At 42.1% G+C, this 15,947-nt stretch overlaps 1 protein-coding gene across 1 annotated transcript in view; it reads left to right on the top strand.

Annotated features, from left to right (window-relative positions):
- The window catches only part of focad (focadhesin), an 82,140-nt gene that overhangs the window by 55,807 nt on the left and 10,386 nt on the right, over positions 1 to 15,947 (top strand). Inside the window, exons 17-34 of the mRNA XM_012880178.3 lie at positions 3,674 to 3,724; positions 3,932 to 4,015; positions 6,026 to 6,170; positions 7,668 to 7,856; positions 9,751 to 9,872; positions 9,963 to 10,055; positions 10,174 to 10,262; positions 10,760 to 10,801; positions 10,890 to 10,998; positions 11,135 to 11,251; positions 13,226 to 13,464; positions 13,541 to 13,630; positions 13,808 to 13,955; positions 14,184 to 14,303; positions 14,827 to 14,949; positions 15,104 to 15,181; positions 15,317 to 15,388; positions 15,523 to 15,625. Of these exons, the coding sequence (XP_012735632.2) occupies positions 3,674 to 3,724; positions 3,932 to 4,015; positions 6,026 to 6,170; positions 7,668 to 7,856; positions 9,751 to 9,872; positions 9,963 to 10,055; positions 10,174 to 10,262; positions 10,760 to 10,801; positions 10,890 to 10,998; positions 11,135 to 11,251; positions 13,226 to 13,464; positions 13,541 to 13,630; positions 13,808 to 13,955; positions 14,184 to 14,303; positions 14,827 to 14,949; positions 15,104 to 15,181; positions 15,317 to 15,388; positions 15,523 to 15,625 (2,014 nt within the window). The remainder of the gene's footprint in view (positions 1 to 3,673; positions 3,725 to 3,931; positions 4,016 to 6,025; positions 6,171 to 7,667; positions 7,857 to 9,750; positions 9,873 to 9,962; positions 10,056 to 10,173; positions 10,263 to 10,759; positions 10,802 to 10,889; positions 10,999 to 11,134; positions 11,252 to 13,225; positions 13,465 to 13,540; positions 13,631 to 13,807; positions 13,956 to 14,183; positions 14,304 to 14,826; positions 14,950 to 15,103; positions 15,182 to 15,316; positions 15,389 to 15,522; positions 15,626 to 15,947) is intronic.

The following is a 15,947-nucleotide window of genomic DNA, read 5'->3' on the forward strand; positions in this document are numbered from 1 at the left end:
ACACCATTTACTTAACGGTTCAAAGTTGGTGTGAAGCTCAACTGAATTTTTACTTCCACAGGATAGGTGTATGATGTGGTATTCTCTTCTACTTCTGGTCTGCTTCTCTTAATGGCGCTCTACACACCAAGAGGAATCCTACTTAATCTGGAGGGACAGACTATTGTTGTATAACAAGACCCTCCGCAGAGTTAGAGTAGCATATTTTTCATCATTAATTGAAGAGAATAAAAATAATCCTAGATTTCTCTTCAGTACAGTTGCCAAACTTACCCAGAGCCACAGCTCTGTTGATCCATCCATTCCCTTAGCTCTTAGTAGTAATGATTTTATGGGATTCTTCATAAATAAAATTGATGCCATTAAAAATAAAATAATTGGCATCCTCCCAAACATGATTACCTCGTCCTCAGTAAGTGAGGCAGCATTGGAGGAATCTTTAGAATCTGCGCAGTGTTTGAACTGTTTAGAAGCAGTAGAGCTTTCTGAGCTATCTAAAATTTTAGCTTCATCTAAACCTTCTACCTGTATGTTAGACCCAATCCCAACCAAGTTGTTTAAGGAGATATTCCCTTTGATCAGTGGCACTATTTTAGACATGATTAATCTATCCTTAGTAAATGGATATGTACCACAGGTTTTGAAAGTAGCTGTTATTAAACCTTTACTTAAGAAACCTTCTCTTGATCAAGATGAGTTAGTAAATTACAGACCTATATCTAATCTTCTTTTCTTATCTAAAATTCTTGAGAAAGTAGTTGCTAATCAACTTTGTGAACATTTACAAAGTAATGACCTACTTGAGGAGTTTCAGTCAGGCTTCAGAGCTCATCATAGCACTGAAACAGCTCTGGTGAAGGTCACTAATGATATTCTCATGGCCTCAGATAATGGACTTGTGTCTATACTTGTCCTGTTAGATCTCAGTGCTGCATTTGATACAGTTGATCACAATATTCTCCTACAAAGACTTGAGCATACTGTAGGGATTAAAGGAAAAGCATTAGGCTGGTTTAAATCTTATCTGTCAGACAGATTCCAATTTGTTCATGTTAATAATAAATCTTCCTCAAACTCTAGGGTCACCTGTGGAGTACCACAGGGTTCAGTCCTTGGACCAATTCTCTTTACTATATATATGCTTCCGATTGGCAAAATTATCAGACAGCATGGGATTAATTTCCACTGTTATGCTGATGATACTCAGCTATATTTATCCATAAATCCTGATGAATCCAATCAATTACTTCGACTGCAGTCATGTCTTGATGACATCAAAAGCTGGATGACTTTAAATTTCCTGCATCTAAATTCTGACAAGACCGAAGTTTTAATCTTTGGGCCAGAGTCCTCAAAAAATAAACTTCTTAACCAATCACTTAATCTGGGTGGCATTAACCTGGCCTCTGGTAATAAAGTAAAAAAATCTTGGTGTTATTTTTGACCAAGACATGTCATTTAAATCCCATATTAAACAGCTTTTTTCACCTCCGGAATATCGCCAAAATTAGAAACATTCTGTCCAGGAGTGATGCTGAAAAACTGGTCCATGCATTTGTTACTTCAAGGCTGGACTATTGTAATTCTTTACTATCAGGAAGTCCACAAAATGCAGTTCAAAGCCTTCAGCTGATCCAAAATGCTGCAGCAAGAGTTCTGATGAAAATCAACAAGAGGGATCATATTTCTCCAATTTTAGCTTCCCTTCATTGGCTTCCTGTTAAATCAAGAATAGAATTTAAAATTCTTCTTCTAACGTATAAAGCCCTTAATAATCAAGCTCCATCATATATCAGAGCTCTGATTACCCCGTATGTTCCTAACAGAGCACTTCGCTCTCAGACTGCAGGTCTGCTGGTGGTTCCTAGAGTCTCTAAAAGTAGAATGGGAGGCAGATCCTTTAGCTATCAGGCTCCTCTCCTGTGGAACCAACTCCCAGTTTTGGTCCGTGAGGCAGACACCCTGTCTACTTTTAAGACTAGGCTTAAAACTTTTCTTTTTGACAAAAATTATAACTAGTGACTCATGTTACTCTCAGCTACCTTTATAGTTTTACTGCTATAGGCTTAGGTTACTGGAGTATATCAGGATCTAATTTTCTCACTATATTGAGTTCTACTGTTCTTCAATTATGCATTATGTGTTGTCATTTCTGCTTTAACTTTCTGTTCTCTCTCTTTTCTCTTCATAGTAGGTACACCTGGTCTGGCGTTCTGTTAACTTTGACATCATCCAGAGAAGACGACTCACCTGCTACTACCATCTAATGTAGAACAGATTACTAGATCAATGTGTGCTTCTGTGCTTTTTTGTTTCTCTTGTTGTGTCTCTGTTCTGTCTTCTGTAACCCCAGTCGGTCGAGGCAGATGACCGTTCATACTGAGCCCGGTTCTGCCGGAGGTTTTTTTTCCCGTTAATGGGTGGTTTTTCTTCCCACTGTCGCTTCATGCTTGCTCAGTATGAGGGATTGCAGCAAAGCCATGTACAATGCAGATGACTCTTCCTGTGGCTCTACGGTTCCCCAGGAGTGAATGCTGCTTGTCGGGACTTTGATGCAATCAACTGGTTTCCTTATATAGGACATTTTTGACCAATCTGTATAATCTGACCCAATCTGTATAATATGATTGAACTTGACTTTGTAAAGTGCCTTGAGATGACATGTTTCATGATTTGGCGCTATATAAATAAAATTGAATTGAATTGAATTGAATTACTGGCCTCTATGTTAGAAGGTTGCTGCTCTTTTGCCAAAATAAAATACCAAACGCTGCACTTTGTTTTGGGAACCTGAGGAACTCTCATACGATTGGCTGAGAAACCAGGAAGTAAACATACGCTACCCTCGAAACCAAAGTCGTACCGGACCGTACCTCTAGGTTTGAAAGGAGTAAAACGTGACATCGTTAATGAAGAGGACCGATTGTTTTTAGGGAATGTTACTTTCCATCCTAGGTGAGAAATGAGAATGATTTAGATTGATTTTACAGTAAATATCTTACTTACTGCTCCTTTAACTGATCAGTTAAAGGAGCAGAAATGTACAAAAATGTAGTGAGAATGTTTATTAATTACCTAAGCTAATAAACTCTTTACCATGAATGAATATGTATCTGCTCACTCGTCGACAAACTATGTGACCTGTTCAAAGTTGTGAAGCCACCAAGTTTCCAAAACACTTGTCTGTTGACACTACTGCTGTCGGTAAAGCTTTTAGCTCTGATTTTAATGGGAAATATTAACTTTGTTATTTATGAAATTTAGAAGATGAAATGAGTTGCTCTATTAGGACCCCACCGAGGTAAGCCTGCAGTGCAATCAGTATGCTCAGCTCTTGTGTCAGACACTTGTATCCAAAAAAGATTCAAAAACAAAACAACTGGACCAGAGGGCTGAAGAGCAAAACGTTTTCTACTCCAGACCTGAAATCCTATCGTTGTTTTGTTTTTTTAACCATCTTTGGATTTGCCATGTCCTGGAGAATCTACACCACTCGTCTGTCCTTGCAGGTCAAAGCCATTTTCTAGTATCTGTAAGCAGTTCCTTCCTTTAAACAATAATTTCTTTGAATTTGTATTTCATTAGAAAAACTACCTGAATGCTGTTTAAATAAGAGTCTTTTAGGTTCGGCTTTAAAGCTTTAAATCTGTGAATGACTGTTTTTTTCCCTCAGAAACTGAAAGAGGAGGTGGTCAGCTTCCTCTGGAATTATGCTGCAAGCCAGGTCTGTGTCCACAGCATGTCTCCTCTTTGTCTTTGTGTGAATGCCATGGTCCAAAGCCACCATCTGAGTAGTGACTGGTTTCTAACACGAGCGCTATGATTAGCTTTTTCATTCCAGATACTTTAGTGAGGAGGAGCCCTCTGCTTCCATTTTGTGGTGCTTCTGTAGAAAGTATTAAGTGCTGACTGTGTCCTTCTGCTCTACCAGGATCCAGAGGTGTCCAGCTGTGGCTACAGAGCTTTGGCAGCTTTTCCTGAAACAATCCACACCGTCCTTCACCTCCCTGAGGCTGTAAGAGTCCTCCTCTGTTCCAAAGTAGTTAGATGGTTTACATTTTACATTAATGGAGCATTGCACAAGTTTAAAGGTTAAATATTGTCCTTTTTTTTTTTTTTTTTTGCACATACATGCCTTACAATCCCGACATGTAAAATGAGTTTTCCTCTATTCACCACAGTTGCCTCTATAGGCTGGATTAGTCAGTTCATGAATCATCTGGGCTTCCACATGGGTGTGACGCGCTGCCCCCTCTTGTTCACCTGGCCATTTCGTTGAGTCTCTGCTGTAATCAGTGGCGTAGCCAGAAATAGCATTTTGGCTAGGCCTGATGATAAATGGGTGGGCCAAATAATTAGAGTTGAAAGTCAGTTTGTTTGTAAGTTCAATATTTGTCAGTGAATGTAATTTTTTCCATTTCTAAACGCAACATCACTAAGTAACGGCCGCCGTCGCTTCATTGATCCAGGCGCAGGACACATGAAACTGTTTTTTATAATTGGAAAACTTCTGCTATTTTCTTTTCCTTTACTAAACAAACTATTACAGTCGACTGTTAAAAAGGGGAAAATACAGTTGTTGTGCTGCATCTGATCCTGCTGCTGAGTTTTCCTCTGATCTGCTCCTGCTCTTGTAGATTGCTACATTTCATAACCTTTGTCATCACCTTTCACAGCGACAGGTTTGTCATCGCAACCTCTACCTTGACCAAACTTTATTTCCCCTGTATTTGCGAAGGGCGCCTCTTAATGGGTAATCACGCATGCCTAAATGCATGCATCAATTCAATTTTATAATGCTTCATTTTATTTTATTTTATGATGATTTATATAATGACTAAGTAAAACCCCTAAAAGAAAAAACAATTCTATACAAAGCCACTTCACTGGGTGGGCCCTGATACAAATTTAAGAGGCCTGGCTGGGCCTAAGCACTTAGACTTAGACAACTTTATTTGTCATTTTGTATGCACAGAGTGCGTACCAAACGAAATTTCATTTGCATACAACTTGAAAATTACACACCCACTGTAATTGATGCATTAGCGAGAGAACAGGGTCTAACTTCTATATTTATAGCTTTATTTCCTCAGAAGACATTGTGACTCTAAACAAAAGACCTGTACAGTCGTAGAGGCGGATGCGACTGAATCTCAACTTGTTGCCAGAGGGGGCAGACTTCCGCCAAAACCCTGGAACTTACGCAATGCTCCTTTACATTGTTGCAGATACGCTCCCAGTATTGTGACAACTTTGTTCATTAATTCTTTCCTGATGCATGTGAAACATTTTTCACGGAGCAACAAAAGTTATATACTACAGTATTGTTGACATTAGAATGAGCCTGTGCTAAAGCATAGCAGTATATCAGTGAATGCTACAGAGACTTGTAATGTATTCACAACCTCAGACATTTCCACATTTTGTAATCTTACTGGTGGTAAATTCCACACAGGTGAGCTGGATTTCTGAAGTTGCACTTCTCAGGTCTGCTCTACTTTGTGTTGGTCTGTCACATTCAATCTCAATTAAATACATTAAAATTCATATATTGTGATAAAATGTGTAAAAGTTCAAACATTATGTTTTGCTACATAATTAATGTACTTTTGAGAGTTTTTTTCTAACTAATTACTTGTTAATGCAACAGTTCTTAACTTCCTACACACATGACCACCGACATTTTAATGCTACCTCAGGTAGCATTGAAAGTACTTATGTATATATTTATAATGCTTGTGTATGTATAAGCATCTTTACATTAGCATTTATTAATCAGAGATACAGTGCCTACTTTGTCTGGTCAGTCAGGAACAGGAAAAGCAAAAATCAAGAAGATCTTTTTATGAAGCAAAACACAAACTTCTTTATATCGTGTGCAGTGACAGAAAATGGAGTTTAAATTTAATATTTACCGCCTTCTCTAAATGTGCAGGGATGGACCTGTTTCCCAGGGTTTGGTTCTTGGTTGACGGTTTTTAGGTCACTAATTAGTTCCTCGTGTGTTCTTCTGGTTCACCTTTAGGCCAGACCTGTTGTGAAGGTTTGTGAAAGTGAAGATGACGACAATAAAATGGATAAGGCAGAAGAGGAAGAAGAGAAAGATCTCTCTATCCCTGGAGCATCCTACATGAAGCTGATGGGTCTCACCTCCGTCTCTGTTCTGCCAGGTACAGTAGACTGTCCGAAAGCCTCGTGGCTTTCATAGGATTACTCTTTATACAGAAGGTGGTAGAGATGGAGCATTCTGAACACTTAGAGTATTGTTAATTGATTAAAGATTTTCCTTTATCTGATGTTTGTCTCTTTAAAAGTTAAACTGAAGGACAGTTTGGGGGGATTCAGAAAAATTTAGTTGTGGCTGGTTCTGATGCCAGAAATCAGCCTGATGGTGCATTCACCACCAACACGCCACAAAGTCATCACTTTAGCGTGTTGTTGCTTGCCTGTACATCATCGTAGTACAGAACAAAGGTAGATTAGAACAGCACAATGCCCAAAATTAGAATTCAACTGTTGTGTAACTTCCTTGATGGTTCTAAGAGTTTTTGCTTATTCAGTCAATCATTCTCTCTCACTCTCTTCGCAATGGTTCAGGACTACAGAACACTGAAGGTGCACCCAGGGGACATTTGGAAGGCATGTCATGTGGCCTTAGATGTTCATAGAGAAAAATCATTTCTGCAATTTTTTTTTAAAACCTTTTCTTGACGTCTCAGAGAAGAGTGTTCCAGAGCAGAGAGGTCCTTCCAGTATCAGACATGCACTGAACTATTAATAGCAAAGGAAAAGACAAGAATGAGTTCAATTTAAAGAGCATTATTGGACATGTATCATCATCACAAAAGTTTCACAGAGACCGCATTTTGACATTCCCAGGAGCATCATCTGTGGAGTGAAAGGTCATTTTAGCGTAATCTTAATTCAGTTTCAATTCATCTTTTTATCTTGCACAAATTCACAACAAATATTGTCTCCAGGCACTTTAAGAAAAAAAGGTTTAATCCGGTCGAACAGATTCCGTGTTGGCTACATCCATTCTAGATGGATCAGAGTTATCAAACAATGCGGTTCATCACATTCAAGAGAGCTTTTACATAAGTCTTATCCTGAGTTAATGTCTCTGCAAATAAGTGTGATTTTGTGTTTTTGTTGACTGGAGGTCTTAAGTGTATAAAATGCAAACTTTGTTTTTTGGCCTTTCTAGTGTTACTTTAGCAGCATGTATGTCTTAGCACTGAGTAAGGCAAATTCAATCCTCTGTATGTCCTGTAGCTGTTTAGTCTTGACAGCAAAACTACTAATGCCTTTGGCGATTAGCATTACTATACCAGCAGTCTTTCTGTTTATCCCCTAGAGAATGCAGATCCTAAAGTTAATCCTAAATTTTCAAAGTCAGACTTCTGTGTCGTAGTCACCCTGATCTGGTCATGCTTTGGTCTGATGCCTTCACATATCAGAAAGAGACTGTATTTTTCTGTTTCTTGATTGGAAGCAGGTCAGGGTCAATCAAGCTGAAACTCAATCAGCTAGTTACCGATTAGTAACTGATTTCTCTCAAGTAGTCATCGTCAGTGTAGCTGTCTGGCTTCAATCTCCAGCTACACATGTTGGAGACAGAGGACCGTGTTTCCCCGTGGCTCATCTTAATGGTGTTTATCTCCCAGCCTTTAAGGACTTCCTGACATCGCTGGTGAAGCAGGAGATGAGTCAGATGCCACGAGGAGTATATTTCTCTGCCCTGAGGGGGGGTGGCCTTCGTTCTGATCAAGGAAAAACCGTTGCAGGGATCCCATCATTCATTCTGAAGACCTATGAGAAAAACAAGCAGCCTGGCCTGAAGCCAGGACTAGCAGGTGAGTCCATTCTTTTATGTTGTTGGTGTTGCTTCTATTGTAGTTTTTATGTTGAGTTTTTGTCATAGCAACTATGGTCGGGCTTATATATAAAAGCATATGGTAGAGTGCAGAGAGAGGAACGGTGGCACTGGGTGGCAGGAGGATGGGAGCCTGGTGCAGAACATGTGCAGGTACCGTGAGACAGCGGTGAGGTGTGTGGTAGGGGGGTGGATTTGTGATGGGGTGGCATTACATTAGGAGTCAACTCAGAACCCCTTCTGGTTCAAGAGAAGTTGGACAAGTTGACAGGGGAGGTCAGGCCATGGATTATGATGTTTACTGTTGCTTGTTCATTCTGACCAGGTGGGGTTCATCAAAGTTTCATCCTCTTCAGAAAAGGCTATTTAGGGGCACCGAATGGATATCGGATATGATGCAGATGACTATTACCCGGTTTCCACTACCCCTTTTTAACCGTGCCGAGACCAGTCTGAGCTCGGTAACCGAGATAACTATCGAGTGTAAATGGAACGCAAACTGAACTGAACCAAGCCAGACATAACCGGACCGCGCTAAATGCAGACCAGTTCCATGGGTGGGCTCGGCCCGGTTTTTCTCTGGCCCGGTTCTCTGATAACAAAGAGCGCATGAGCAGACCGCGTCATCTCCTTACAGTCAGCTGACATTTCAGACATTCATAAAAATACTAGCTTCCTTACCGTGACACACGATTTCCAGAGATGATTCTGCTTAGCAGTGTGATGAACCTCAGCGTCTGTCGTTGTTTCACCAAAACGAAACAACGAAATATAACCAAACAACTTCCTGAATGTTACGGGCGCCGCCATTGTTATTTGCTTGATTTTCTACTTTAATCCCAGAGAGCAGCAGTACCACAGATCGTCACTAGGAGGCGAGGAAACCAAGGAACCGAGATAGCTTGATGCCTCAGAAGTGTCAGTCAGCCTCTGTGTATTAGAAAATGTCATCTGGAGCAACGTACAATGACAGTGAGAGCCTGAGCTTAGTTTGGCAGAGAGATCTGAATGTGTATTTAGAGAAGGTCTTATTGCACAAAATAATTTCATCTATGGAATGGTTTATGAGAGAGGCGCGAGAGAAGCTCACTCATTATAAGATACGTCATGGGTTTTATTAAGCCACTACACGACTCTTCAGAATAATCTTTGTTGGAAATGGAAGACTCAAGAGGGCCTTTTCATTCATGCTATGTGGGCTTGTTCTGTGGTTCAGCCTTCTTTGGAAAATAAGTCTGGGAAGTTTTTTGGTCTCACTTAAAGGGTTAGGAGGATTTTTTAAGGTACATTTGGATTTTGATGGTAATGCATACTTGGTGTAGATTTGCTGTTTTTTTTTAGTCTGTGCTGTTTTGTGTGTAGATGTTCCTATTATGTTAAGAATTTCAATAAAAACTTCCACCCATTAGTGAACAAGAGAATTTCACTAATTGTCAGGGGCTGTGTAAGATGAGGGCAATTATCGTATAGGAGCTGCTTACACGCCTTAGACTACTGAAGATGCGGGATAGCTCTCTGTGGTTGCATGGTTGGCTTCCGTAAGTTGCAGTGCAGGCTAGTGCAGGCAGGTTTCTGCAGATGTTTGCACAGATCCATGATCTGTCCCGCTGATGAAGCAGATCTTTTTATTAAAACATTGGATGCAGCCCACGAGGCTTAGTTTTCTCAGGAGGAGCTGTTTAATGTCACCATGTTTCCTTCCAGGTTTGGTTTGGTGTAAACTGAAACTACTAAGCTGCTCTCCTGTGACAGCCAGTCATTGTCATTGGTTGTTTAGTCAGCCTTTAAACAGGAAAGACGGGTCATAATTCCGCTCTTAAATGACATGTTTATTTTGGAAGAGACCGGCATCCATGACGTTCTCTCTGTTTCAGCTGGTCTTCTGCTCTGCTATGAGCTCCCCGTGCAGACAGACCGCAACGGAAGGCCTATTGACCGTTTCCTTGTCAGCCGAAGCCGCAGCTACCAGCAGACCCTGACCGCCCTCATTCACGAAGTACAGATCCCCAGTCTTCACCTGCTCTGTGGTTTGGTTTGAACAAAAAATAAATAACACCTTCTCACTTTCTTCAATTGTTGCATATAGGTGAACATCCAGCCCTCTGAGTGGCACCGGGCTCTTCTGCTCCCCCAGGCATGGAGGGGGTTCATGAGCCGAGCTTTCCAGGCCGTCCTGCAGGTCTTGGCCTTCTTTATTTATGACTTGTTGTGAAATCATGCAGTCTGCAAATAAAACGCGAAGCACAGAGATACAGTTCTACAGAAGACATAGAGCTGCGGTTTGTGTCTGTGCCTAGGGCCGACGTGCCGATCTGGAGATGCAGCAGAAACACGGCAAAGAGGAGCCCCAGGAGCTGCAGTACAAACAGCACTGTGCCTGGCTGTGGTAAGAGGCACACCTAAACCCAGTCCAGTGCTTAATGTGGCGCCATATCAGGGAATAAACTGTGTGCTGACATCCCTGTTACCAGCAGCAAGATTCTCTGAATGATTTCATCTTTAACACGAAGAACCAAATGCTGAGAAAAGTGCTTGATAACATGTGAACAGATGCACTCCAAAGTAGTCCTACCCCATAATTGTTCCACACTAATGAACTCTATTTGATAATTAGGGGATTTCTGGAGCCGTTTGGTTCCACTGGTTTTTATTTAGGGGGAGTAAAGCACAGTTGCAAACCACTAATATTATTTTTCCTCCCACTTCTTCATTATTTGCTACTTTGTGGTGGATTTATCATAAAGTCAGAGCTTTATGTGAATTCAACACAGCAGAGAAAGGAAAGAAAATGAATCAGAATGTTCATCAGATAGGTTCTGTGTGATGTACCCAAATTTAATCAGATTTTTATTTATTTTTTATCCTGCTCTCTATCTTCTTCAGGGCCAGAGATCAGCTGACAGATGTCATCAAAACTGCCACAAAGTGAGTACATTGCTCCTGTCCCATCTACGTTTGAAGCCAGACACATCTGGACATGACCTAAAGGTGGATGGTTCCTTCTGCTCATCAGGGACAGTCCTGTTGTCCAGGGCAACTCCATCCTGGCTCTGAGCGGCCTGGCTGCTGTGGTTGCCAAGTATGAGAGTAATCTACCCACTGACAGCAGTGGCAGCCTCGGGGTGAGACCGACTCACTAACTTTACATGATGCTTAGAAGCCACATTTTCCTCCACTAACAAGATTCTGGTTGTTCGTGGTTTGTTACCTGAGAGCAGGAACTAAGTTCTGAATACCAACCCTGTTTGATCCCTGTAGGCTGGCCCAGAGTTTGTGCCTACTGCCAGCTGGTTGGCCATGGTGCTCAACACCCTGCTCAGCATCATCAGCAGCAGCTACAAGCCCAGAGGACAAGTGTTTCCATGGTTCCTGCACGTACGTTTTATTTAAGACAGATAAACATACAGTATAAATGAATAAATGTGCCCGATGACACATCACAGAGAAATGCAGAAAATATTAAAACTGATGCTTTAATTGAAAACTTATCTGAATATTAGCACCTTCAGCTACTTTTGAATAGCACAATATTTATGCAGTTAATAGATAGGAAGGGCTTTCCAAAGTCTCAGCGCCTTGGACTGGAAGGATCAACTTCTACAAGTAGAACTTTTAGTGCATTGGACCGTCAGCAACCTTCGACCTGTTAAACTAATTGTTCAGGGGGATGGTTTTAGCAGATAAGAGGTACAGGTGCTGGTCATATAATTAGAATATAATTATATGACCAGCATAATAATTAGAATATATAATTAGAATATCATAAAAAAGTAGATTTTTTTTTCTTCAGTTATTCCATTCAAAAGTAAAACTGATTTAACTCCAGTCTATTGCAGCGCAACACAGAGACAGACAGGACAAACACACACTCACACCTAAGGAGAATTTAGAGAGGCCAACTAACCTAACAGTCATGTTTTTTGGACTGTGGGAGGAAGCCAGAGTACCTGGATACGTGTGTGTGTGTGTGTGTGTATATATATATATATATATATATATATATATATATATATATATATATATATATATATATATATATATATATATATATATATATATGCTAAAAAAATAAAGGGAACACTAAAATAACACATCCTAGATCTGAGTGAATTAAATATTCTTATTAAATACTTTGTTCTGTACATAGTTGAATGTGCTGACAACAAAATCACACAAAACGGTGTGCCAGATGTGTGTGTGTGCAGCACCCTTTGTCTGAAGACGCATGACAATCGTTGTTAGGCGATTAGCAGCCAGCGCTAGCTTCCTCAAATTTCCTTATTTTTCATGGGTTTAAAGGTAGCAAAGCTAATATTTTTGTTTGCGGAACATGACTATGTGACGCTAATGTTTTGGTTAGCGGTGCCCAGAACGGAAGTCAGGACACTGCAGGAAATTGTCCACCAATCAGTCCTCAGCACATAACCCCCTCCTCAACAATCCTGGGGTAGCCTGAAGTCATACCCCCACACCATGACCTTTTAATCTTGGAAACTGTGGACCGGGGAAGTTGAAACTATTCGGGTAAAATGGTGTCAAAACACACAGAAGGCTTTAAAAATCCTGGGTATTGGCTGAGAGTTGCTGCAAAAGTGGCTAATGACTTGGCTTAGGACTTTGTATTTTTTATTCTCAACTAATGCTTGGTGCATTTACTGGTATGTTTTAGGTCATTGTCATGTTACTGAGTCCTGTTCTGCTCCATCCTGATTGTTTGTACTGATTGTCTTCCTTTTTCATCGTCTTCACACCTTCTGATACACATGGTGGATTCTCTGATGGGGAACTGGCCATGTCTTGCTCCAGCAAAGCATCCCCAAACCATGGCACTCATACCTCCATGCTTCAGAGTTTGTAGGAGATTATTTTGCCGGTATATTTTATTTACTTCGTTCCAAACATCTCCTCCAAAAAAGTCAGTTTGAGGCTAACCTATCCAGAGAACCTTATTCAGGTTGTTCTGGACTTTGTTTTCTGAATAAGAGCCTGCTGGTGGCCCAGGAGGACATTCTTATTCCGCCATCTTGAGGTTTGCTTTTGGGTTTAACCTGCTTGGAAAGACAGACTTGGACATGTTGGCATTTGTCTTGATTGTAATCTACCATTAGCCTAATTGATGAAGAGAAGATTGATAAGGGAAGAATGTCTGACGTGTTCAACAGTCAGTCTCGTGAGCTACATTCTTCTTTCTGAGGGCCTCTGGCAGCTTTTTTAGCAGACTTTACACCCAGACTTTGGTGTTTAAAGAAAAGATTTGTAACAAGAAAAGTCAATTTTCTTTGCTAACATAGCTCCAAACTAATGGATTTGTGTTTCTGGTGCCTCCATAAATATTTCCCGTTTCCTCAGCGATCGTACTCCGGTGAGAACACGGCGAGCGCCATCGCTCGCTCCTGCGCCAGCCTGGCCTTGTCCCTGCTCGTCCCAGTTCTGGTGGTGTGGCAGAGGGACAGTCTGGTCCAGGTTCTGTCGGCTCTAAAAGCCGGCCTGCCAGGCTCGTCCGCTGCAGACGACTCCCAGGCTGTCCAGTTCCACTCAGGCCTTGCGCTTGGCATGGTTCTCTCCAGTCTGCACCACCAGCGCCTGAGGTACGCGCCTCTGAGAGAAGAATACTCCCTTAGACTCATAAGTCGTTGTATTTATGTATTTGTCTCTGTTGTTCAGCGATATCTCTGGCCAGAAGGACGCGGATCTCCTCTCCAACTCGCTGGACGCGCTGGAAAGTTGCTGCTTCAACCCTAACCTGGAATACAAGTTAGTGCTCTATGTGGAGAAGGATGGGCAGTTGGAGTGTTGATCCAAAAAAACAAAAGTTCAGCTTTTAAATCTGTAATTTGACAGAAGCTTCAGGGTCTGTAGAAGTTTGTGTGTGACGGCGGCAGTCCTCTGAGGATCAGTAACAGCAGAACCTTTCTCCTCCCTGTTCCTCAGCACCGGCTGCGTGTTGGGCCTGGGGCTTGTGCTCTCAGCCCTCTGCAGCAGGGGGCAGGCGGAGCAGCAGGTTCACGCCAGCAGAACTCTCGACAAGCTGCTGGCCAACCTGCAGGACAGCAGTGGACAGGGACGCATGCTGCAGGAGGTACAACAGCACCACACCGCTTCTCTGGCACAGCTCCTTAAGGCTGGTCTCTGCAGCTCTCATGCCAGAGGGTCAATCCGGTCAATAGGGCCACTGGGCCACCCTATTGTTTTCTTAGTTATAATATATATTTATTTCATCAGCTGCCCCAGCTTTCTGTTCTGGCTGGGCTCAGTGCTTCATCTTTATGAACAGAAACAACAGAGAAGTGTCTGTGTGTTCATGCAGGTCCTGTCTTACTCTGTGGCCTGTGCGGGGGTCTCAGCCTTCAGCGCCGGTCTGATTGATGCTGCCAAGGCCGAGGAGGTCCTGGACACTCTGCGATCCCTGACTGAGGAGAGCCAGCAGGTCGGGAGGAGTGGCTTCCTGTCTGGTTTATTGGGTTGTCTTTGAGTTTTATTTCTTAGCTGTTAAAGAAAAACCTCTTGGCATCATGAGGTTCATTTAAAGATGGGGGATTAAGACAATGTCTTTAGTTCTTACATTATGATCCCTTACATTTAAATTCTGATGAGCAATCAGGACTTATATCTTGCTTGGTCAAACTTCTCAGGAATGCAAGGATGGATTGTGAGTGACAGAGAATCTCTGGTGGTCATCCAGGAGTTATACAACCGTTGTTGCACACATAACCTTTGTATTAATGTCTATTTACCTAATTCAGTTAGTTGAATTGAGTCAATTTTATTTTTCTTAAAACGTTTCTGGATGAGATCATACTGCTGCATTTATCAGAAGCTTATATTTACTGCTCTTTAAGCTTATCTGATCAAAGTACTAACCAGAGGTTAAAGCAGCAGAGTGTATTGAGCCAGACGTCTATAGAAAGCTTAGATTTCCAGGCGTTCTGATGTTTGCCCCTTGTCTCCAGACTCCAGGCTTCTCATTGGCTCTCGGACTGCTTGTCCATGGCCTGGCTGTGTCCGGCCACGGTAAAGCAGAGGACATCCACCCCCGTCTGCTGGCTGCTTGGATCAAAATCCTGCTGGCCGAGGTACAACACATTCATGAGCATTACATCGTCACATGCCCTCCCTCTGATCACACTGGCAGATGCTAACTGGGAGGAGCGGACCGTCACCGTTTCAAAATTTTGTTTTGTTACAGTGTTGTAGAGCCTGTGCAGAGGAGCTGTGTTTGTGTTTCAGGGCTGTCCCACAATGCAGCGCCTGGCTGCTGCTAACGGTCTGGTAGCTTTAGTAGGATCAGAGAGCTGCCTGATTCAGGTAGGACCCGAGACCCGCTGTGCTCATTACTACACCATTCACCAAGTGTGGCCCTCAGGCTTCAGCTTTATACAGCAGAGACCTTCATGATGCTGGAGATGTTCACCAGGAAAAATGCCTGCTGTGTTTTTACAGCTCCAGACAGAGATGGAGCTTTCCTCCCAGCAGCAGAGCAGACTCAATGAGGTCATCCGTGCCATCACACAGGTAGCACTTCCTAGTATACCGTAGGCTACCAAACATGATGGCCTCTTGGTTTAGCCTCAGTAACTGTTGCCTTTTTCTTTGAGTGTAACATACATCCTGTTGCAGAACAACATGTTTTCGTTCCTTTGCTGCAGATCATAACCTTTTCTGGAGCCATTGGTCTGCAGTCCAACAGTGCCTGTCTCATTGGCCATCTGCACCTGGCCCACATGTCCACCAGTCACACTCACACAGCAGGTAAAGCGATCTACTCTAGGCTCATTCTCAATTTGATTTTAATATGACACAAATTAGCACAATTGCATGAAAGAGATGCCTGGTTTTCAAATCATTTATGTTGCAACAAAACCAAAAAACAATCTGAAAAGTGTGGCGTACTTCCACTCCCTTTATGCTGATGCCCCTAAACAAAATCCCAGGCAACAAGTTTCCTCCAGAGGCCAACTTAGTCGTATGTAGCGTGCAGCTCTGTCTTAGTATAAATGGAGCTGTTCTGAAGACCTCTTGGGTTTACTGGAGAACATTAAACAGCATCAAGAAGACCAAGGAACAGATCAGA

Source organism: Fundulus heteroclitus, chromosome 14, assembly GCF_011125445.2.
Source record: "Fundulus heteroclitus isolate FHET01 chromosome 14, MU-UCD_Fhet_4.1, whole genome shotgun sequence".
Lineage (NCBI taxonomy): Eukaryota > Metazoa > Chordata > Actinopteri > Cyprinodontiformes > Fundulidae > Fundulus > Fundulus heteroclitus.